The sequence below is a fragment of the Prenolepis imparis genome, unplaced genomic scaffold (assembly GCF_030444845.1).
Source record: "Prenolepis imparis isolate NDT839.2.m4 unplaced genomic scaffold, iyPreImpa1.0 SCAF_1, whole genome shotgun sequence".
In the NCBI taxonomy this organism is placed as follows: Eukaryota; Metazoa; Arthropoda; class Insecta; order Hymenoptera; family Formicidae; genus Prenolepis; species Prenolepis imparis.
Window position 1 is genome coordinate 6,122,706 of NW_028141159.1, and position 21,954 is coordinate 6,144,659.

At 31.4% G+C, this 21,954-nt stretch overlaps 3 protein-coding genes across 9 annotated transcripts; 1 reads left to right on the top strand and 2 right to left on the bottom strand.

The window, feature by feature from the left end:
- Nucleotides 1–52: 52 nt before the first annotated feature.
- On the bottom strand, nt 53–12,102 carry Pgm1 (phosphoglucose mutase 1). Of its 2 annotated transcripts, none has more exons than XM_083051331.1 (8): nt 7,348–7,519; nt 6,978–7,249; nt 5,614–6,052; nt 5,309–5,511; nt 5,025–5,226; nt 4,756–4,948; nt 4,381–4,564; nt 53–4,303 (listed from the first exon to the last, which is right to left on the bottom strand). In XM_083051331.1, exons 1-8 carry the CDS (start codon nt 7,502–7,504, stop codon nt 4,079–4,081), a joined length of 1,875 nt encoding a protein of 624 aa, XP_082907457.1. In that variant the 5' UTR covers nt 7,505–7,519; the 3' UTR covers nt 53–4,078. The 2 variants fall into 2 exon arrangements, with proteins under 2 accessions (XP_082907457.1, XP_082907466.1); XM_083051340.1 differs by lacking the exon at nt 7,348–7,519 and adding an exon at nt 11,963–12,102 and having other exon boundaries at nt 2,118–4,303.
- On the top strand, nt 7,521–20,901 carry LOC145943655 (neutral amino acid transporter 9). Of its 5 annotated transcripts, none has more exons than XM_083051379.1 (12): nt 9,438–9,888; nt 10,590–11,167; nt 11,620–11,841; nt 12,002–12,170; nt 12,988–13,127; nt 18,466–18,623; nt 18,705–18,869; nt 18,966–19,022; nt 19,119–19,298; nt 19,453–19,655; nt 19,727–19,831; nt 19,967–20,901. In XM_083051379.1, the coding sequence occupies exons 3-12, from the start codon at nt 11,669–11,671 to the stop codon at nt 20,375–20,377; spliced, it is 1,761 nt and encodes a 586-aa protein (XP_082907505.1). In that variant the 5' UTR covers nt 9,438–9,888; nt 10,590–11,167; nt 11,620–11,668; the 3' UTR covers nt 20,378–20,901. The 5 variants fall into 5 exon arrangements, with proteins under 5 accessions (XP_082907516.1, XP_082907505.1, XP_082907496.1 ...); XM_083051370.1 differs by having other exon boundaries at nt 9,439–9,888; nt 10,590–11,550; nt 11,644–11,841; XM_083051353.1 differs by having other exon boundaries at nt 9,442–9,888; nt 11,644–11,841.
- A 16-nt stretch (nt 20,902–20,917) lies between these two features.
- Nucleotides 20,918–21,843, bottom strand: LOC145943695 (ATP synthase subunit C lysine N-methyltransferase). 2 transcript variants are annotated; one of them, XM_083051453.1, is made up of 4 exons: nt 21,709–21,843; nt 21,462–21,634; nt 21,146–21,334; nt 20,918–21,061 (listed from the first exon to the last, which is right to left on the bottom strand). In XM_083051453.1, exons 1-4 carry the CDS (start codon nt 21,797–21,799, stop codon nt 20,918–20,920), a joined length of 597 nt encoding a protein of 198 aa, XP_082907579.1. In that variant the 5' UTR covers nt 21,800–21,843. The 2 variants fall into 2 exon arrangements, with proteins under 2 accessions (XP_082907579.1, XP_082907589.1); XM_083051463.1 differs by having other exon boundaries at nt 21,146–21,324; nt 21,458–21,634.
- Between the last annotated feature and the right edge of the window lie 111 nt (nt 21,844–21,954).

Genomic DNA, 21,954 nt, shown 5'->3' on the forward strand with positions numbered 1-21,954 from the left:
CTTTCTTGACGTCACGTTTATGATGGAGATAATTGTATAATCACGTTTGAGATTATATTACGTTAATGATTTTATTTATTAACCTGAGTTTTGATATTTGAACATACGTTGTACACACATTTCTACATCTCTCCCTGATGGGATTTCTATATAGAATAACCATGATGGATTCATTGTAATGAGGTAAAGTTTATTATTAAAAGTCAGATTAGAGTGATCGTCACTTTTCAGATTGTACGTAATCATTTAAACGTATGCACACAAAGAACGCATGTTTACATAATTGTAATTACAAAGAATCTTGTTTTGAATTTAGCACAAACGCAACATGATCTCTGACTCTCTCGCTTACGACACGAATAAAGCCACGCATTTGACACAAGACATGACGCAAGAGGGCAAGTAGAATATATTTTTATACAACTCGCTGACAATTATAAAGATTCGAGGAATTGATAAACAAGAGACAGGATCTCGAATTTATATGAAAACGATTTCGTCTATAAAGATTATTATACATACATTATTAAAAAAACGCAGTGACAAAGAAAGAATGATGACGTTCAGCACAATGAATCATACCACGTGCATTTCGAGCAGCCACTCATTCGTATACTTATAATGATATAATTAGTATTTATTATGATATTATGATACAAATGTTACATGTTAATATCTTTATAGTAATCGGCAGTCTCTGTGCTGGTCTCTATGACATCGCCGCCGCGTTAAATAATCTTCATTACGTTCTACAGAGAGTTCACAGAGTATATCCACTTCTCTAGGACGTAATTAACAGATCAAACGGGGGCGTGTGTCGGCTCAGGTCCCTAAGTATCTCCTTCTCCTTCTTCTCCTCCTCCACTGTCATCAACTATTTACATAAATGCCTTGCGAAATCTCTCCGTAACACGCTGCATTTATTTGAGAAAAAACGAAAAATTCAATTTACATTATATAGTTTCCTTATCTTTCTTTTTTCTCTCCAGATTTTATATATACATATATATATTCTTTTATGTAAATATATATGTATATATATATTTTTCGCAGCGTATGTTCGCCGCACACACACCTCGTGAAATGTTGACCAATTTGTTCAAAATGAAACATGAATCATGATTACGCGTTTTTGTTTAGAGGTGATCCGCAATAAACGTGATTTTTCAGATAGCCCAGTTAGTGAAATATCGTACAAAAGAAAGAAGCAAAGACGAAGTGAACAGAAATATGAAAAAAAAAAAAAAACTAGTAATATAATACATTTTGCGCGACTATTAATAATTATATAAGATAAGCCGAAACATTCACTAAACTCGCGAGAAATACAATAACAATATGTATCTCTCGTACCTATCGCGAAACGTGTTTCATATTTTACTATCTATTGTTCATTTCTTCTTACGTGGATATATTGTTATTACATTTAGAATTTCGCATCAACTTTTTCTCTCGGCGATTTCGCTCCCTTTTAAAAAAAATTTATATTTTCTCTTGGCATCCTACTGTTCTTTATACACAAGTTCGTAGACGTATTCTATTCTATCGATTAATCTTAACGAGATACTCAGTGAATTATGTTGTCTGTAGACACGGTTCTAAGAAATAAACTTAATAACGTGCGAACAATTTCCATGATGATTGTTTCATTTCATATAGAGAGATCTCTATTTACACTTTGGAGATTATACAAGACGCTGAGTATCGCGCTAATTACAAATTTGCAACCTACATCGCTATATCTGATCACCCAAATTCTGAGAAATTGTGATGATTCTTCTGACTATTTCTCAGGTTTTGGAGAACTCACCAACTTAAGTATCCATGCTTCTTTCGACATTCGAATGTTAGAATCAAGCTGTACATAATTTCAGAAGAAGCTAAAGCAACAAAGTATGTATCTTCATAGAAAGATTGCACGATGCGATTATGGCAAAGAGAAAAGAGAATAGAAAAAAATTTGGAAGAAACCTGTGATAATCTATAGCGGTGAAGATGAATTGTGAATCACACAATAAAATAGCCATGTGAAAATATTAATGTGAAAATTTAAAGAAAGACAAATGGATGACTGCCTTAATGGAAAAGAAAGATTCTTACAGTTGTACGCTACTATCTACAAAAACTTTAATGTTTTAATTTTAATATGCTTTCCATATTATGCTTTGTGTTGCAATAAATAGTATAAATTTTTACATAGGCGCAGTTTTACATATGCTACTGTACAAGAAGAAGAGTGTAAAAAGATTCTCTTATACTTTCCCCTCCACTCCAATTTAAATATAAATTTATCAATATAAATAAATCTATAACAGCTTTAAACACAAATGTATAATTTTCGCATAATATCTGACATCGAAAAGATTTTGTATCATATCATAAAAATTTCAAAATAATGTTATCACCCATTATGGATTGCAGTGACACATTTTTTTTCCTTTGTTTATAAAAGATCACTTAATTTATAACTCAATAAAATATTTATTTTAAGAAGCATATATAATAAAATTAAAGCTGCTTATTATTATTTATTACGCTATATTCTCAACTCCCAGAACCAATCATTCCATTTTTGGAGATGACATATTTATTTGAAAAATAAATCTCTATCATATGTCTCTGCCTAAATCGTAACACTGGCTATAATACAGATAGAGTAATAAGATCAGTGTTAATGCTGGAAAGACTGGTCCTTAAAGACGATATTGAATTTACGTTTTTGTTAATCCTCCAATATTATGCTATCTGATGTAAAACATTAGTCTTTACATTCTCTATACACTGTGGAGAGTTAATAAAATTAGAGACAAGTAAAAAATTATTTCCACATATTATATATTAATCCAATTGTATTAAAAATTCAATGATATTGCATATTAAATTAACGATTTAAAGTATCACAAACATTAGATAGTATTTTCACCGTAAAATCATGGATGAAAATGAATGCAAATTATATAGCAAGAATATCAGATGTGAATCGCGTGATAGACATAAGCTTTGGAAGATTGACAATGTATCCATTTTGTTCATTCAATCGTGATTTTTACAAATTATATTTTTTACATACCGAAATGCACGTGGTGATATTCATTATTGTAACATATAATTACGATTGCGAGATGTAAATGTATCAAAAGTTTTTCGTGGCTTTAATGTCAGCTATTAATAAAGAGAGATGTGCACACATTACGACCAGATTACGTACAATCGACATGATTTTTAATGGGTACAGAATTTTTTTTCGCTCAATAAAATTCTTCCAGAGAATGTCAATGCATTTTTTATGTATATGTATCTGATACAACAAATTGTATTTTTGATCAATATGTTGTGGCAACAAGTAGATAGGTTATTACAACAATTTCATTTTGTAACATAATATTGTCACAAAGCATTTCTGAAGAAGTTTTCTAGCACATGTAGAATATCTACATATACTAGACATACCTAGTTTATAATATACAATAAAAGGACAATTAATGGTCATTAACTCATGTTAATATATGAGCAATACGTATAAGTTACGTTAATCAAATTCCTACTGAAGAATCCGAGACGATTATAAAGTCATCTCTTGACGCTCGAAGAACAATGTCAATGTTCCTCTTGCGCACATAAATATTTAAGTAAGATCTAAATAAGTTTAAGTTGCATTTTCTCGCGATTGACTTGAAATGTAAAGATTCAAGCACAACAACATCTATAGCAAATATCTAGTATTATATAGATATAGATCTTGAAACATTTCTTTCAGTTGCTACTCACAGATATGCATATTGAATAGTTTTCGTCCAATACGCACGGTGTATATATATATATATATTATATGGATGGACTCGTAAAACGCTGGTAACAATTTATAAAAATGGAAAATTCGTTCATTGACGCCAGCAACGATTATTTTATGCTATTGCTTTGTAATTCTGACGATAATAAAAATCGAGCGAACTTCTATAAATCCAAATGAATTTATACCGATGTGAAATCTCACCTTCTTATTTTGTAAATTTCACTGAACAATTAATTTTTGTATGAAACAATTTCACGTGATGGAAGAACGAAAACAAAATATTTTTTATGTAATCACAGTCGGTGCGTCGCGGCAAGTGCATTGACGAAGTTCGCTTAATTCTAATGCTATGTCAATTAAAGGTTTTAACACCAATTGTGCGTCTTTCTCGAAAGTAGCCGGATCATTCTCATAACTATCGATATACATACGGATAGTAGCGCCTGAACTTCCCGTTCCGGATAAGCGGAATATAATACGGGAACCATCCACAAACAATACCCGTAAACCCTAATATACAAAACAATGTAACTATAATGCTTAAAAATATGAAGTCATCGTAATAAATATAATTGTAGAGAACATACCTGTTTTGTAGCTTTGCTACCATCAACAGGATCTGTGTAGGAATAATTGTCCGCTAGCTTAACAATGTATTCTTTACCTTCGCGCTGCAGCTTTCCGCCGATAAATTCTGGTTTCTGAATCAGGGTTTCAAGGCCCTGCATCATCTTATCCGCGCTCGCAGAGTCGCAATTTTCATAATCATATCTAGAATCAATAAATAATAATAAATAAAATAGTAAAATATAAATTAATAATAAATAATAAAATAATAAAATTATAATAAAATAACAATAAATTCAGACATTTAGAAAAACAATAGAGGAACATTGAAGGAATACACTGAGGAATATTAATATTTTTGGAGATATAGTAAAGAAGAGATCATTAATATGTACCTAGTAAAGAAATTTCTTCCATAAACTTTCCAGTGATCTAATAAAATATTCTCTACGGATTTCCCAAGTCCTGCGATGACATTGAGCCATGCCAGACATGCCCATACTCCATCTTTCTCACGAATATGATCGGAACCTGTACCAAAGCTCTCTTCTCCACACAATGACAGATCCCCGGCATCCATCAAATTTCCTAAAGTTTAAAGAGATTGTATGTAAAAGATGTAACTTGTAGATTTTTTTTTTTTAATGGAAAGTAAGAATTATACCGAAATATTTCCATCCAGTAGGAACTTCGAAGAATTTTGCTCCATTTTTAGTAGCAACTCTATCGACAGCTGCAGCGGTTGGCATAGATCTAGCATATCCTTTAATGCCAGTCTTTTGGAAATATGGAATTAATTTTAGATTAGCAGCTAATACTGCTAAAGAATCAGAAGGAGTAACAAAAAAAGCTTTCTTGCCCAAGATCTGTAAGCGTAAGTAAAATTTATTAAAACATTCGTTTAATTTTGAATTTAAAAAAAAATTTCTTTTTATTGATTTTGCTCACCATATTTCTATCTCCGTCTCCATCGAAAGCGGCACCAAACTCATACGGTCCTTCTTTTATAGCATTCACTAAATCTTTGGCGTAAGTTAAATTTGGATCGGGATGTAAACCACCGAAATCTTCTAACGGCTTTATATTTACTAAACTTGAATCATCGACGCCTAATTCGCTACTAAATATCCTTTTTACGTACGGTCCCGTTACTGAAAAATCAATGAGAATTTATTACAATATTTATGCTCATAAAATATGAGAGAATTTTCTACAAAAGCAAAAGTAACATGTAAATTATGTAATAACCTAACCTCCATTCATCGAATTGATGAGAACTTTAAACGCTGGTTTATCAGCATCGCCTTGCAATAATTTCTTAATACTTGCAAAGTCAAAAATCTCTTTCATAAGTTCCACATAATCATTCACAGAATCAATTACATCGATGGTAAATGGTCTACCATCCACCTCGATAGAAGTGTTCTGTACTTTATCAATATCTACGCTAATATCAGGAATAATTTTATAACACTGAAGTGTTTTAGTGATTTCGTAGATCTTATTCGTTACGTTGTCTGGAGCCGGGCCACCGTTGTCGCAATTAAATTTAATACCAAAGTCGGCATCGGGACCACCAGGATTGTGCGACGCGGTTAGGACAATCCCACCTTGTGTCTTATACTTTCGTATTATAGTTGATACCGCTGGCGTTGAGAGAATCCCATTTTGACCGACAATCAATTTTCCTACCTAAAATAAAATATAATAATTTTATGATACAATCTACTTGGTCTCTATACTATAAAATTTCTTTCCACATCTCTCTATAAGTATCTCTAGGTAACCTCTTATACAATTATCTTTAACTTTGTATTACTTTTTCGAATAAAATTGCTACAGTGTCAAATAATTAAATAACATATGTATTTTATAAAAATTAACAGAATCCTGATGAAATTAAGACATATTGCACGCTATATATGGACGTGTATGCTTATTGATATCAAATATCAAGCTTACTATAATTGTTCACAGTGACAGTTGCTCGCATCACAATATTTCTTAATCTCTTAAGCGCTATCTACAATGGCAGTAAGCAGTATAGAGTAAGCAGTATGAAATGGGTTTTGCCCATTTTGTTAAGGGCAGTCTACAATGGCAGTAAGCAGTATAGAGTAAGCAGTAAGCAGTATGAAATGGGAATTGCCCGTTTCGTTACTCCCGGTCTTTACATCCACTAAAAACAGTATACTCTCTATTCCTACAGCCTTGTTATTGCCATTGTATACTGTTTTTAGTGGATGTAAAGACCAGGAGTAACGAAATGGGCAATTCCCATTTCATACTGCTTACTGCTTACTGCTTACTCTATACTGCTTACTGCCATTGTAGACTGTCCTTTACTCCCAGTCTTTACATCCACTAAAAACTGTATATTCTCTATTCCTACAGCCTTGTTACTGCCATTGTATACTGTTTTTAATGGATGTAAAGACCGGGAGTAACGAAATGAGCAAATCCCATTTCATACCGCTTACTATGCTTAAAGCCATTGTAGATAGCCCTTTAGTCTTGCGATATTGCCAAAATTACCTCGCACGTAGTTCAATCCGCGTGCATAGCATCCGCAGACCTCATCTCGTGGAGTTTCCGCAAAAAGCTCGATCGATCTTACCCCATTTGCCGCGGCGATCCGGATTATCTTCGCCACCGCTTCCCTGCCGTAAAACCGTCCGTCACCACCTACGACGAGAGTGGAGCCGATCAGCTGATCGCCCAGGGCCTGCAGTATCGCCTGGACGAAGTTCTCCGTGTAGTGTTCCTGCTGAAAGACCTTGACGGCCTTACGCAGACCCGAAGTGCCCGGTTTCTGGCCTTCGTACACCCGGGTGTTCACCGTCAGACTCGTCACCGGCGTCGTCGTCGCGGACATGTTCTGCAAGCGCGCTGCGAAACGAGAAAAGATGTCAAAAAAAAGGATGAGGCTAGGAGGAAGAATACGTGTCGCAATCGGCGAACGCGCGGACAAAAGGGAGAGCTCGTACTCTCGCAATAGCCGTCCGATAACTGCCGGCAGGCTGAACTCCGTCTGTCAATGACACGCAAGGGCACGAGCGCCCGGTCGCCGCCATCTTGCAAGATCGCGCGCGCCAGCTGTCGCGCACGTGCACCGCTTGGCCGGGGAATGACTCGCACTCGCATGGGCCGACATGCCCGGCATCCGGCACAGACATAGGCATAGATAGGTCAGGCGATCTGCCGCGTCAAGCACATGCTCGAAATACACGGAAATTGACGAAAAAAGAATAGGTAACTCGATCGGGAAATTTTTCTAATATTTTTTTTTTGCGATTGTTTTCCAATTCTTTCAAGAATTAAAAAGTGTACGCGCAAGTGTATCGTGTAAAAAAAAGGAGAAAAAAAAGAGAATATGTATATACTTATACAGGATTTAAAATAAAAATAAGATCTAAGACTTTTGTTAGTTTTGTCGGGAGATACAAAATTTTCTTGACGATATTATAGTGTGATTTCTGATTATATAAGCACAATTAATTAGCTTGTGTGTGTGTGTGTGTGTGTGTGTGTGTGTATAAATAAGCGAGTCGTCTTTACTAATTCTTGAACAACCGCGTTTAAAGCTTCATATCTTTAATGTCGGAAGCTGACATAAGCTTATTTGAAAAGATTTGTGGAAAAATATTTGCAAGGTAAGCAAGTTTGCTGTTTCAATCGAAGAAAATGGGTGTATAATCAGAATGCTCCGTTTAATGTTAATAGACTTTTAATAGACTTTTAATTTAATAGACTTTCAATTTGACACTAAAATTTGACTATAGACTTTAATTTAGTAGACTTTTAATTTGACTTTGTAAGTAAAAAATTGAAAATTGTCTTATATATTTTCATATAAATGTGTAAAGATTACTATAATAATTATATAACTGTTGTATTTGTATCCAAAATGCTGGATAAATAATAACGTATCCTGTGATTAAATAATATGTACATTAATAACGATACAAGAACTGTATATAAAGTATATAAATATTAAGAGAAGATATCTGTGATCATTGATGATATGTGTAGTATCAATACGATCAATGATATATATAGTATCAAAATATTTGTATTTCAGAAACAAAAAATAGTACATATTTCAGTCTGCCTTATCGTTGATTTCTACAGTTCCAATTTGATCATTTTCGATCGTAGTAGTGCAATTTCCACAAAATAATGTTAACACTTTCCAGTCATCAAACGAATAAATAAGAAAAGAACGATTATGAATAAACATCATTCGTAATCACGTGTTGCGTACACGGAATTTATAAATAATGCATATAGATTAATGACACGGAAGAGAGAGAACTAAAGATAGAGAAGAGATAGAGAAATAGAGAGATGTATGTCGCGATTTTTCCAACTTGTAAATATATCATGAATATATGTATAATCGCTCAGAATTCGCGCTTTCGAGACAAACAATAAACGTAAAAAAAAAGAACAATTACATTAATATGACAGCTCGCAATTTAGAACTAAACTAGACATCGAACATAATAGAAATTGCGTGCTTAATCCAGTTTGACGTCATGGATCGTATATTGCTTTAAATTAAGATAGCAAATACGGAGTTTCTCTCAAGTATCATATATATACATAACACATCGTTGAGAGATAAATGAATAGGGTCGCGAGTTCGATGTTTTAAGTGGAAATAATAAAAAGAAAACAGCACAGTTATTAACTGCTGTAAAAAATAGCACTCGAAAAAAAAAACTCCTACACAGAGAATTTTCTCTTAGAATTTACCATGAAAATCATGGTAATCGTGGGACAATATGATATGGAAAGTATTTTGTGAGAATTTCTCTGATTAATATTTATCACAATAAAAAATAATAATATCTATTACAATAAAATATAAAATTTTATTATGTAATTTAGTTATGTAGTTTACTATGTAGTTTATATTATTATTTTTATTGTGATAAATATTAATCAGAGAAATTCTCATAAAATTCTTTGCATATCATATTATCCCACGATTACCATGATTTTCAGGGCAAATTCTCTCTGTGTACTTTGCGAATGCTGTTTAATGTATATAATATACTTGTTAATTGTCACTAATAAAAATTTCTTTAGTAAACACTTGCTTTCCGAGAAATTCCGGAATATTAGACGGTTCGCGATAAGAAAACATGATTACCAAATGACTGAAAATAAGGAAATACAAAGATAACGATATAGAAAGACAATTTCGACTCGTTTTCCTGACAATGACTCGTTAGATATATAGTATTTAATTATTTCTCGTAGTATTTAAGTGAATCTTGTTTTCAGAAACAAAATCTCCGCATTAATCAAGTATTTATTATTTGTTTATAATGACTCATTGAAGAACTGGTGTATATAGAATTGCCGACTATTCCAGAAGAACTTGTACATGTATACTACGTGAAAAGACCCCAAGTTTCATTCGGTTAATCGTCTTTGTGCGGTTGAGGAGGATTTCAGTAAACATTGTAATGAGTATCGCCAACGCTACGAGAAGTGTACTTTATAACATGTGCTCAACGGTTCGTATTGTTGTGTTCTAAATATCACATCACTCGAAACTATTTAAAAATAAAATTATTTCCAAATTATATAACATAATCCCACACAGAAAGAATTTTCTCTTAGAATTTACCCTGAAAATCATGGTAATCGTGGGACAATATGATATGCAAAGAATTTTATGAGAATTTCTTTAATATTTATCACAATAAAAATAATAATATCTATTACAATAAAGTATAAAATATGTTTAATTAATTTTACTATATAGTTAGTAAATTTTACCATGCAGTTTAGTAAATTTAATCAAACATGTTTTATATTTTATTGTGATAGATATTATTATTTTTATTGTGATAAATATTAATCAGAGAAATTCTCATAAAATTCTTTCCATATCATATTGTCCCACGATTACCATGATTTTCAAGGTAAATTCTAAGAGAAAATTCTCTCAGTGCAGACAGCACCAAAATCGAAACATGTCCAAAATCGGGACATAAGACGTTTATAAGATATCTTTTAGATATCATATCATAAGATGTCTTAAAGACTTCTCAAAGATGTCCCAATTTTGGACATGATACTGTCTGGGAATAAGTCGCGTAAGAAAGGAATAAGTGAACATTCAGGTCGACTTGCGTTGATAATTCGGATTAATTATAGACTATTCTATTTGTACAATTCTCTACCTGCAACAGATTTTTTTTAATTTCAAAAGGGCTATTGTGCATCGATACAATTTTCTTTTCCGAGGGATTAAAGCCATGATTAGACGGTCAGATCCAAGTTTGTCGCGGAACGATAAGAGAGAGAATCGTGCGATCTTACGACAATCGTGCTCATAACGACTATATATTATCTTTACGCGAACCTCTCATTCGGCTATTAAGAGGGCAACGATAGCGAAAGAGGGAAGGAAGCGAAGATCATCATGGCAAAAATTGCCATCACTTTGTGATCGACACCGAACGACGTCGATTACCGCCGTTTTTAGCGACACTGGCGCGTGCGCTGGCGGCAGTTGAAAAACGGATGGAGGGAGAATGAGTTAAGTCAAGGATGGCTGATATAAAGTTCGCGAGTTTATAAAACAGAGATCAACTAGCTCCAAAACCCAGTTTTCCAATCGACCGCGCAGTCAGCCGCGTAGAAACGACAATAAGCCGGTTATCGGCGGTAGTTTTAAGCCCGACGATATCGTCGGTCATTTATTCCACCGCCGAGACAGGAAGAAATCAGTCGGATTGATTGTATATTAGGAAAAGAGAGAAAGAGAGAGATATATAGATAGATAGAGTGAGTTGAAAATTTTTCAATTTACGTTTACGACTCACACACAATCGCGGGATATCGTTCACCGATATCGTTCCTCCTAAAATTACGATAATTTTTTTCGCGTGGTTTTTTGATCCCTTTTAATCATCGGCTTGTAATTTGGATTAAGAAAAAAAAGAAAGACACATTTATCGTTTCGATAAAATTGTACATGTGCTATGAGAAGCAACAGTTATTGAATCCGCTATCTATCCGCTCGCACCTTATATAGAACGATATATAACGGTATATTTGATATTTTTATTTTTAAAAAAATGACAACATGTAATACGAAAATTACGGATCTCGTATAATTATATTAACACGACATGAAACGACGCGCATCATTTAATTGCATAAGTGCAGTAAGTGTCTTTATTTTACAAGTTGCTCCGAAAACAAAGAAGAAACTGCATTCACGTAAAAATATGTAGGTTTTAAACTCTCTTTCATTACAGAGACTTTGATCGTCAGGTATATATTATGTATAAATCTCGTATTTACCGAGGTGGCAGCGACATTTCGCCACGAGACAGTGGATCTGAAAGCACGCCGTTCCTCTCTTCGGAATCTCGCACGAGTCTAGAGCTGTCGACGATATCCGACGATTTGGAAACGAGCGACTTAGATCTGAGCCCGGCCGGCAGTTCCTTAAAGTACGGTATATCTCTCCTCTCCTCTTTCTCTTTTTTTTTCTCTCTCTCTTTTTTAGAGACATAAATATTATATTTATATTATTATATTTATATTTATATTATATTTATAGGAGATACATACGGGTGACTTGTGTTGACGCATCTTCGTTGTCTTGCCTAGATACGGGAGCATCGAAGCCGCCAGTTATAGCACAACCCTAACAGCTGTAGCAAAAAGGCCGCCTCCTCGAACGCAAAATAACGAGTTGTACCTTTCGGCAGCGGCGCATTCGCCTTGCATCGTGAATCTCGTCCACGAGAAGAGTTACGAGGCGCGCAACATCGACCTGGTAAAAAAGAAAAAAAATGACAGTATATACGAAAAAATGAAATAACGATATATTTGTAAAAAAAAAATATAAAATAGCAAAATATTGATAAGAGAGCGCGCGATTGCAAGAATGCAGCATCGATATTTTTTTTTGCATGCATGCACAAAGAGAATTTTCTCTTAGAATTTATCCTGAAAATTATGGTAATCGTGGGATTATATGGTATGGAAAGAATTTTATGAGAATTTCTCTTATTAATATTTATCACAATAAAAATAATATCTATTACAATAAAATATAAAACATGTTTGATTAATTTTACTAAACTGCATAGTAAAATTAATCAAACACATTTTATATTTTATTGTGATAAATATTAATCAGAGAAATTCTCAAAATTCTTTCCATACCATATTGTCTCACGATTACCAAGATTTTCAGGGTAAATTCTAAGAGAAAATTCTCTCTGTGTGCAAGAAAGAGAAATATCTTATATCACTTTTTATTATTAAAGAGAAATTTATTTCATTTCAAGATGAATCGCGAAAAAAATATTAATATTCTTAAGAATCACTAATTGATTTGACTCCAAGTCAAACTGGTCATCAAATAACTGTTAATTCTTTTGAAACGTTAAATTCATTAATTTATTTTTATTAGTACTGACACCACAATATATAATAGCTATTTTGTTTAGAATTATATTTATGAGCTTTATCATCAAAAAAATTGTGATATTAATCAGAGAAATTCTCAAAATTCTTTCCATATCATATTGTCTCACGATTACCAAGATTTTCAGGGTAAATTCTAAGAGAAAATTCTCTCTGTGCAGATATTAACGAACGAAAATGTAGACCCGAAAAAATCGTACGGGATAGACTTTACACCTGGATCGCTGCAATTTCAACCCGACATGGTGCACGGATCCTCCTGCAAGGATCTCAACTCGAAGCAAAGTTCATTGGTCACCATGTGAGTATATTTTGAGATATACAGAATGTCTTTGATTGACGCGTAGGAAGATATTTCTAGACTGGCGTCACTATTTATGCAACGACGATTGCACTATGTGCGATAATAGACGGTTTTCTTAAAATCAATTAAATCACCGAGCGATAGATACATGCTTTCGTTACACAAGTTCCGAAGTTTCAAATCCAATATATTAGGGGAGAGATTACACGATTTATCTAGCATCTGCGTAAATAAGTATTTCGAAATGCGTCAATTACTTAATAGGGGATGTACTTTTTAATTATACCATTATTTTTTATTAGCAAAACACCCGTTTTAATATATTCCTGCATTAATATTTAATTCGTAATTTTCGAGAGCTTATAATACAAATAAACCTCCATAATAAATATTTTAACATTTATCAATTCTTAAATCTTTTATGTAAAATGGAATGACTCTTCCCCTATGTCGAACGATTTAAAGATCATTTTCTTCTCGTCATAGAATCATCTGATTTTCCAATATATACACTCGAAGAAGGAAAAGAAATAGAAAAAAATAGAAATAGAGATCGATACGAAGTATTATCAATGGTAAATTATAAATGTTTATCTCATATTGTTTATCGTATTTCTACTTAACTTATATATTTTGCGATACACAGCGTGTATATCGCGGGTTTCTTTTTTGCTTTTTTACGTGTATGACGCACTCGTTTATCTCCCATAGATGGCTGATGGCAATGGGCCCGTAACTTGCATCAGCGCATCTTGGAAATTGATTTCTTCTTCATCGCCACTGATATCGTACATAAGGGGGCGAAATTGTGTATGACAGTGCTATATTTCAAACATTATCGCGTTCAAGTAATCTTGTGTTTTAAAAGGAGAGAGCGCCGTTAAGATAAGAATAGTTGCATAAAACGACAATTAATTGATAACTAATTATATCTGTCCTGGAAAACAACATATAGATTTCAAAAATAACAACTTTATTTCCGAAATGGCCCTTTGTGTCACGGAAAGTGCTATATCTATATACATATATAGCACAATAATACGAATAATTTGATTTTATATCTTTTGCACACTATATCAAATAATTTCAATCTTTATTTTTTTTTAAATAGAATATAAAAAAATAACTTTTTTTAAATTTATTACTAGATCCGTGATATATTTTAAAATTAAGAAAAATTCAGTCCAATTTTTTGATAAGGTTTTATCTTATTTATGCTGTGTATTAAATAATTTTAATATTTATTTTTATAGAATGGAATAAAAAATATTCTTTTTAACAATTTATTACAAATCCGTGGCATATTTTAAAATTAAGAAAAATCCAGTCCAATTTTTCGATAAGATTTAATTTTTGTGCTGTATCAAATAATTTTAATCTTAATTTTTTTGGAATAGAATATAAAAAAATAATTTTTTTAGAATTTATTACAAAATCTGTGATATATTTTAAAATGAAAAAAAATCCAGTCCAATTTTTTGATAAGGTTTCATCTTATTTATGCGCTGTGTATTAAATAATTTTAATATTTATTTTTATAGAATGGAATAAAAAATATTCTTTTTAACAATTTATTACAAAATCCGTGGTATATTTTAAAATAAAGAAAAATGCAGTCCAACTTTTTAATAAGATTTCATCTTTGCGCTGTATCAAATAATTTTAATCTTTATTTTTTTTAAATAGAATATAAAAAAATATTTGTTTTAAAATTTATTACAAGATCCGTGATATATTTTTAAATTAAGAAATATCTAGTCCAATTTTTCGATAAGGTTTCGTCTATATCAAATAATTTTAATCTTTATTTTTTTGGAATAGAATATAAAAAAATTATTTTTTTTAGAATTTATTACAGTCCATAATATATTTTAAAATTAAGACAAATCCAGTCTAATTTTTTGATAAGGTTTCATCTTGCTTTGTTCTGTATCAAATAATTTTTACCTTTATTTTTTTGGAATAGAATATATAAAAATAATTTTTTTTAGAATCTATTACAAGATCCGAGATATATATTTTAAAATTAAGAAAAATCCAGTCTAATTTTTTGATAAGATTCGTGCTGTATCAAATAATCTTTATTTTTTTTTAATTGAATATACATATATTTGGAATAGAATATATATATATATATATATATATATATATATATTTAAAAGTAAAAAAAAAGATGTGTCAAATAATTTTAATCTTTATTTTTTTGGAATAGAATATAAAAAAATTATTTCTTTTAGAATTTATTACAGTCCATAATATATTTTAAAATTAAGAACAATCCGGTCTAATTTTTTGATAAGGTTTCATCTGGCTTTGTTCTGTATTAAATAATTTTTACCTTTATTTTTTTGGAATAGAATATATAAAAATAATTTTTTTTAGAATCTATTACAAGATCCGAGATATATATTTTAAAATTAAGAAAAATCCAGTTTAATTTTTTGATAAGGTTTCATCTTCGTGCTGTATCAAATAATTTTAATCTTTATTTTTTTAAAATTGAATATACATATATTTGGAATAGAATATATATATATATATATATATGTATATATATATATTTAAAAATAAAAAAAAAGATGTCAAATAATTTTAATCTTTATTTTTTTAAATTGAATATACATATATTTGGAATAGAATATATATATATATATATATATATATATATATATATATTTAAATACATCTATAATATATTTATAATGGAAAAAAAATGTTTTAATTAAAAAAATTAAATTTAAATATAAACAAATACAAAAATTTTTAAAAATATTTAAAAAAAACTTTCTCAATTTACATCTACCTTGTCGCGGTGAGAAAGCTTTAATACTAAAAGATGTAAAAATATTACAGCAACCCCCCCCCCCTCCAATTAATCATCAAGTGATATGCCCCCCCTGAAAAAAATTCTGCGGACGCCCATGGTCGTAATCATTTTTTATTTCGCGTAAAAGCAGTAATCTGTTAACATAATCCATAAACAAATTTATGAGCCTTCATAAAATTAAACATCTCACATCGAATCAATCAGAATACGAGATAATGCACATATACGAAAGAGAGAAATGATATAACGACATCTAACATATACATACATACATATATACGTGTATGTACATATAACCGCTACATGTGACTGATATAACCTAAATACGTGGACACGTTGGACGCCGAATGAACGATAATGGTTTTTCTGACAGTTGCTACTCGACATATTCGCGACAATTTTCAGAGAATCATCCAGAGAGAACCTGACTCACCATTTACACGACGTTAACATCGTTCCCTTGGCTTGCGAAATCTCCTATCTCGCGTCACGCATCCTTCCTCCGGTATCGAATTCCAAAGACCTCTCGCGGAAGGCTCGAACAGATGATCTCTCTCACTCGCTCGTCTCTTTCGTCCCCGCGTCCGGAAAACGAGCGTCGGAGACGTCGTTCTCGATCCTTTTCTCCACATCCGTCCGTTCACGCATCGCGCGGGATTTCCGGGGACACACTTCGTTTCGATCGAGAAGGTGGGGGAGGGGGGGACGAAACGCGGCGCTCGTTTTCAAGACGCGGGAACGAAAGGTGCCTCTCTTCTCTGAGCGCGATGCGCGCCTCGCACCGCGCGACGTCCCGGAACGTCTACACTACAGTCTACAGCGCGGCGCGACAGAACGCCCAAAGGGGTTACCGCTCTGTCTGTTGCCCGGGCAACCGACGACCGTCCCGCCGTAGGTGAATGCCCTTAGCCAACGACCCGCCGCGCCGAGCTCCCGTTTCCCGTTTCGCCGGGCACATTGTGCAGGCGCAACGAGAGCGCCACAATTTCGAGAGAGAGAGAGAGAGAGAGAAACATTTCCGAAATGATCTTTGTTTGTTGGGGTGATGATGATGAGAAGAAAGATGAAACCTTATCGAAAAAATTGGACTAGATTTTTCTTAATTTTATAAAATATATACCGTAGATTTTGTAATAAATTGTTAAAAAGAATATTTTTTATTCCAAAAAAATTCTATAAAAATAAATATTAAAATTATTTAATACAGCACAAATAAGATGAAACCTTATCAAAAAATTGGACTGGATTTTTCTTTAAATATACCACGGATCTGATAACAAATTCTAAACAAAATTATTTTTTTATATTCTATTCCAAAAAAATAAAGATTAAAATTATTTGATACAGCACAAAAATTAAATCTTATCGAAAAATTGGACTGGATTTTTCTTAATTTTAAAATACGCCACGGATTTTGTAATAAATTGTTAAAAAGAATATTTTTTATTCCATTCTATAAAAATAAATATTAAAATTATTTTATACACAGCGCATAAATAAGATGAAACCTTATCAAAAAATTGGACTGGATTTTTTTCCATTTTAAAATATATCACAGATTTTGTAATAAATTCTAAAAAAATTATTTTTTTATATTCTGTTCCAAAAAAATAAAGATTAAAATTATTTTTAATACAGTGCGCAAAGATATAAAATAGAAATTATTCATATTATTACTCGTGATGTTTTTATATAATACATAAAATAAATAAATATCTATTTTTAAACGAGCGAGATTGTCATTCACTCGTATATGGAATAAATATATGAAATTAGAACGAAGGAAAGAGATATACATATACGTGACGTTTATGAAATCGGATGTTGTCCGTTCATCTCAAAGTTCATTTTGGCAAATATTCTGAAAATAGGTGATTATCTCGGTCGTAAAAAAGCCGCATTCGCGAAATTGCTCTGGTCACAAGATGATGAATTAAGTTCAATCAATATAAAGATATACCGCTGTCCTTGGTCCATATATTCGCGATGAGACTTTTGCTGTATATGATTCGTCATGGAATTCGTGTATTATAAATAAGATAATACTCCCAAAATATAGAGATACGATGATAATGCACATTCTAATGCGCAACGTGGATCTTTCGAAGAAATGGAGATAGGGAATATCTTTACGAGCTCGAACGTTCGAGTACAAAGTATAATCAATTATCGAGAGAAATGTTTGCGTATACGCGAAAATAACGTAATATGTATATTATATATATTAAGAAGGAAATAACTGATAAGCGATGTCTCAATCATCATAAAACGAGATTCTATAACGAGAATTTGCGAGATCTTTTTCTTCTGTAATATTCGCGATAATTAAACATATCTTCTTTCATCGTTAATAAATTAAAATTACGATGAAATAAATTTATTCAAAAACACGAATTTAACTCTATACAATGACGCGTAATATTGTATGTAATAATATATATAATAATATTCAGCATGGTGACAATATTATAACAATTTAGATATTAATTTTTGTTTTTTCTCTCTTAGATTTTCAGTATGGAATACGATATTAGGATCGTCATTATTGACTATGCCATGGGGAATCACGATGGCCGGATTATTTCCTGGGATTATACTTAATCTGCTGATGAGCGGTTTATGTCTATACACGGCTTATCGCCTCATAGTTGCACACGCGTATCATGGTAAGAGAGATAATCTTTCTCTACAAAACAACAAATTATAACTTACCGATGTAATGTTACGAATTAATCGTATTTTCGAAGGTGGAGGAGAAAATATAGAAGTCCAAGAATTGAGTCGAATATATCTCGGCAAATGGGCGGAATATATCGCCAAAATCTTTAGTATTGCTGTGCTGTTGGGCGCAACTATAGCTTATTGGGTATTGATGGCTAATTTCTTGTACAACAGCGTGAATTTTATTCATGGTGAGGATCCTCTTGTTTTAAACATCCGCACGAGAGAATGCAAATCCTTATGAAGGTCCTTCGAATCGTCCTGTAATAAATATGTCCGTTTTGCAGATAGTGTAGCTGGTTGGCCGACACATTCTGTACCTGAAAACATTTCACATATAGAAGGTAAATGTAAAATATAAGTAAAAAGTTTGATTTATCATTCGAGAATAACAAATGTTTTTACATATTACTGATTGATTATTGCTTTAATTATTATAGTTCTATGTCCGAAGAAAGAAATCCATGATAACGACACTATTATAATGTACGAAAAGACATTTGATGCATTGGGACCAGCATGGGACTTGCGCAACACAGTTCCTGTGTTTTTAGCTTTATTGATATTTCCATTACTGAACTTTAATAGTACGACATTTTTTACAAAATTTAATTCCCTCGGTGAGTATATTGTGATATTAATCACACTTTTATATCTTTAATATATCTGAATATCTTCATTTAATATACTAATAAGTTACATGTTACAAATATAATTCTAATTTGTTGTGGATTAAAATCTCCAATATTATTATAAAATTGTAAATCTTCACAGGAACGATATCAATTATATATTTGGTTATCTTCATTGTGATAAAATCGTCATTATGGGGTATTAATATGGACCAAATCGAATGGACAACAAGTTGGGAAATAAAAAGCACATTTCCAGCCCTCACTGGATTGCTGGCAATGTCGTTTTTTATCCATAATATTATAATCAGCGTAATGAAAAATAATCGTAATCAAAAACATAATGTAAGTTCAAATTCTTCAAATTCTCTTGTTGAACATCTGTGCATATCAGATAGAAATGGTTTTATTTTTAGGGAAGAGATTTAACTATAGCATATATCCTGGTCACATTGACTTACATCATTGTTGGAGTAGCATTTTTCATATGCTTTCCTCTGCCAAAATCATGCATAGAAGATGTAAGTATATTATAAAAATTATAAAAAAACAATATTATAAAATATTATAAAAAAAACAATAATATTTAATATAATACAAAAGTTGTGTTGACGTGTTCTCTATATATAAACTGAATTTTATTCTTTATTTTACAGAATCTATTGAATAATTTTCAAAAATGGGATGGTTTTACAATAGGTGCACGTATATTACTACTTTTTCAATTAGTGACTGTCTATCCTTTACTAGCATTTATGCTGCGTGTACAATTGCTCTCATCGATATGCAAAAGAGTATCTAGTAGGAGTTTAGTGCTCGTCATTAATCTTATACTGATTTTTATATGTATTTTGTTCGCGACTTTTATGCCTTATGTCGGAACTATCGTTAGATATACCGGTGCTATAAGTGGATTCATCTACGTTTTCACTTTACCGAGTTTATTGCATTTGTCGATTTTAAAGAAAGAGGAAAAGTTAACTATGTGTTCTCTATTAATCCACTTAAGTATACCTATTATTGGAATTATCAATCTCATTGCTCAATTTTTCATTACAGATCATTGATCACATTAAAATCTTATAATTATAATATCTGTGTGATAACGTTTATGATACTTAAAATTAATTAGATAAGAGAGAGAGTAATTGTATACATTGTTATATGTACTTTAAGAAATATAAAATTTTATAGTGTTTAATTTTATAGTAGTTTAAAATTATATTAAGAAAAAACATAACAGAAGAAAGCATTAAATGTAAAATGCAATTTGACATGTATTGAATAATTGATTATTTGAATAATTGTGTGATTAAAATTGAAAACTGTATTAGATATAAGAAAATATGCCTAACAATAAGATTAAGTGTATAAGTTAGTTACTTTGTCATAGTAGATAAAATATATGTAATTTATTCAATACTCAAGAAAGAAAGAGAGACACACATGCCAATTTTAAAGATGTAAATTTTCTTTTATGATTAAAATTGCTAATGTCTTGTTCTATAAATGTAACATTAAATATGCAACAATTATCTCTACATTTTCTATTATAATTTATTCAAGAATATTTAAAAATAATACCTTTGCGATCCCACAATTCACCTTTAACGTATTTTGTAAACCCAAACAGTGTCAATTCCATGTCCAATCGTTGTAATAGGATGTGTATTAGGAAGAGGATATCTACATGCAATTACAAGGGAATCTTTGTACAATTCGCTATTAAATTTCTTTTCGATGTCTTCCATCTGTAACAGACAATATGACTGTATGGTATATACATATATTTTTATAGCATCTAGAGAATTATAACAAATATTAAAGAATCTTACCATTTGATCTACACCAAATATAACAATATTATCATATTTTCCCAAATTATATTTCCATAAATCCTGCTTGAAAAATGCAGCATCATTTGATAAACCGTTAATCAATGCCTTAAACTTTGAATACCATACTAGCCAGGTATTCAATTCAATACCATGGGCTTTAAAACCATGCTTTGCTGCTGCAAGAACCTATTTTTAAATTATATTTTTTACTATGTTAAAAAAATTTATTCTGTTTTATTTTATTTATTATAATTATAACATTAAATGTTTTATTCTTACAACTCATAATTACAAAAAATATTAACGTACTTACAATACGTCCATCTCCACTACCAAGATCAATTAAGGAACCAGAGCGACTGTTTAATGCTTGAATAACATTTTTTACTTGTTGATGTGTGGCTGGTACATATGGCAAACATATCTTACGAAACGCAGGACTTATAAATGGAAAACACACGATACTAATCGCCGTTGCAATTCCACCTATATAATAATGTAAGAATAATATTTTTTTGTGTATGAAATTAGCACAAAATCATTAACATAAATAAACAAACCTGTAACTGCAATCAAAAATAAGCCAATCTTCGATGATCTTTGTGATGTACTAATCTTTACATCATCTTTTTTGACAGAGAAATATTCCATCACGATAATATGTCCTGCTAATTAACATAACTTTTTTATGCGGAGTGTGAAGTGAAAATTCAGGCACTGATTGTTTTAAAATATCAAATATGTCTATGAATAGAAGTTGAAGCTATCATTTTTTACAATGATGTTCTAAATTTCGCATATCACAC

Excerpts from the sequence above, each read along its gene's own strand:
- Pgm1 (XM_083051331.1), bottom strand. The coding sequence starts at position 7,504 with ATGCGAGTGCGAGTCATTCCCCGGCCAAGCGGTGCACGTGCGCGACAG. Across the intron at positions 5,227-5,308 it reads GAGACGGAGATAGAAATATG|ATCTTGGGCAAGAAAGCTTT; the intron begins GTGAGCAAAATC and ends TTACGCTTACAG. Across the intron at positions 4,565-4,755 it reads GGAAGAAATTTCTTTACTAG|ATATGATTATGAAAATTGCG; the intron begins GTACATATTAAT and ends TATTGATTCTAG.
- LOC145943655 (XM_083051390.1), top strand. The coding sequence starts at position 11,669 with ATGTATAAATCTCGTATTTACCGAGGTGGCAGCGACATTTCGCCACGA. Across the intron at positions 12,171-12,987 it reads AGGCGCGCAACATCGACCTG|ATATTAACGAACGAAAATGT; the intron begins GTAAAAAAGAAA and ends CTCTCTGTGCAG. Across the intron at positions 19,023-19,118 it reads AAACATTTCACATATAGAAG|TTCTATGTCCGAAGAAAGAA; the intron begins GTAAATGTAAAA and ends TAATTATTATAG.
- LOC145943695 (XM_083051453.1), bottom strand. The coding sequence starts at position 21,799 with ATGGAATATTTCTCTGTCAAAAAAGATGATGTAAAGATTAGTACATCA. Across the intron at positions 21,635-21,708 it reads ATTTTTGATTGCAGTTACAG|GTGGAATTGCAACGGCGATT; the intron begins GTTTGTTTATTT and ends ATTATTATATAG. Across the intron at positions 21,335-21,461 it reads GTAGTGGAGATGGACGTATT|GTTCTTGCAGCAGCAAAGCA; the intron begins GTAAGTACGTTA and ends ATTTAAAAATAG.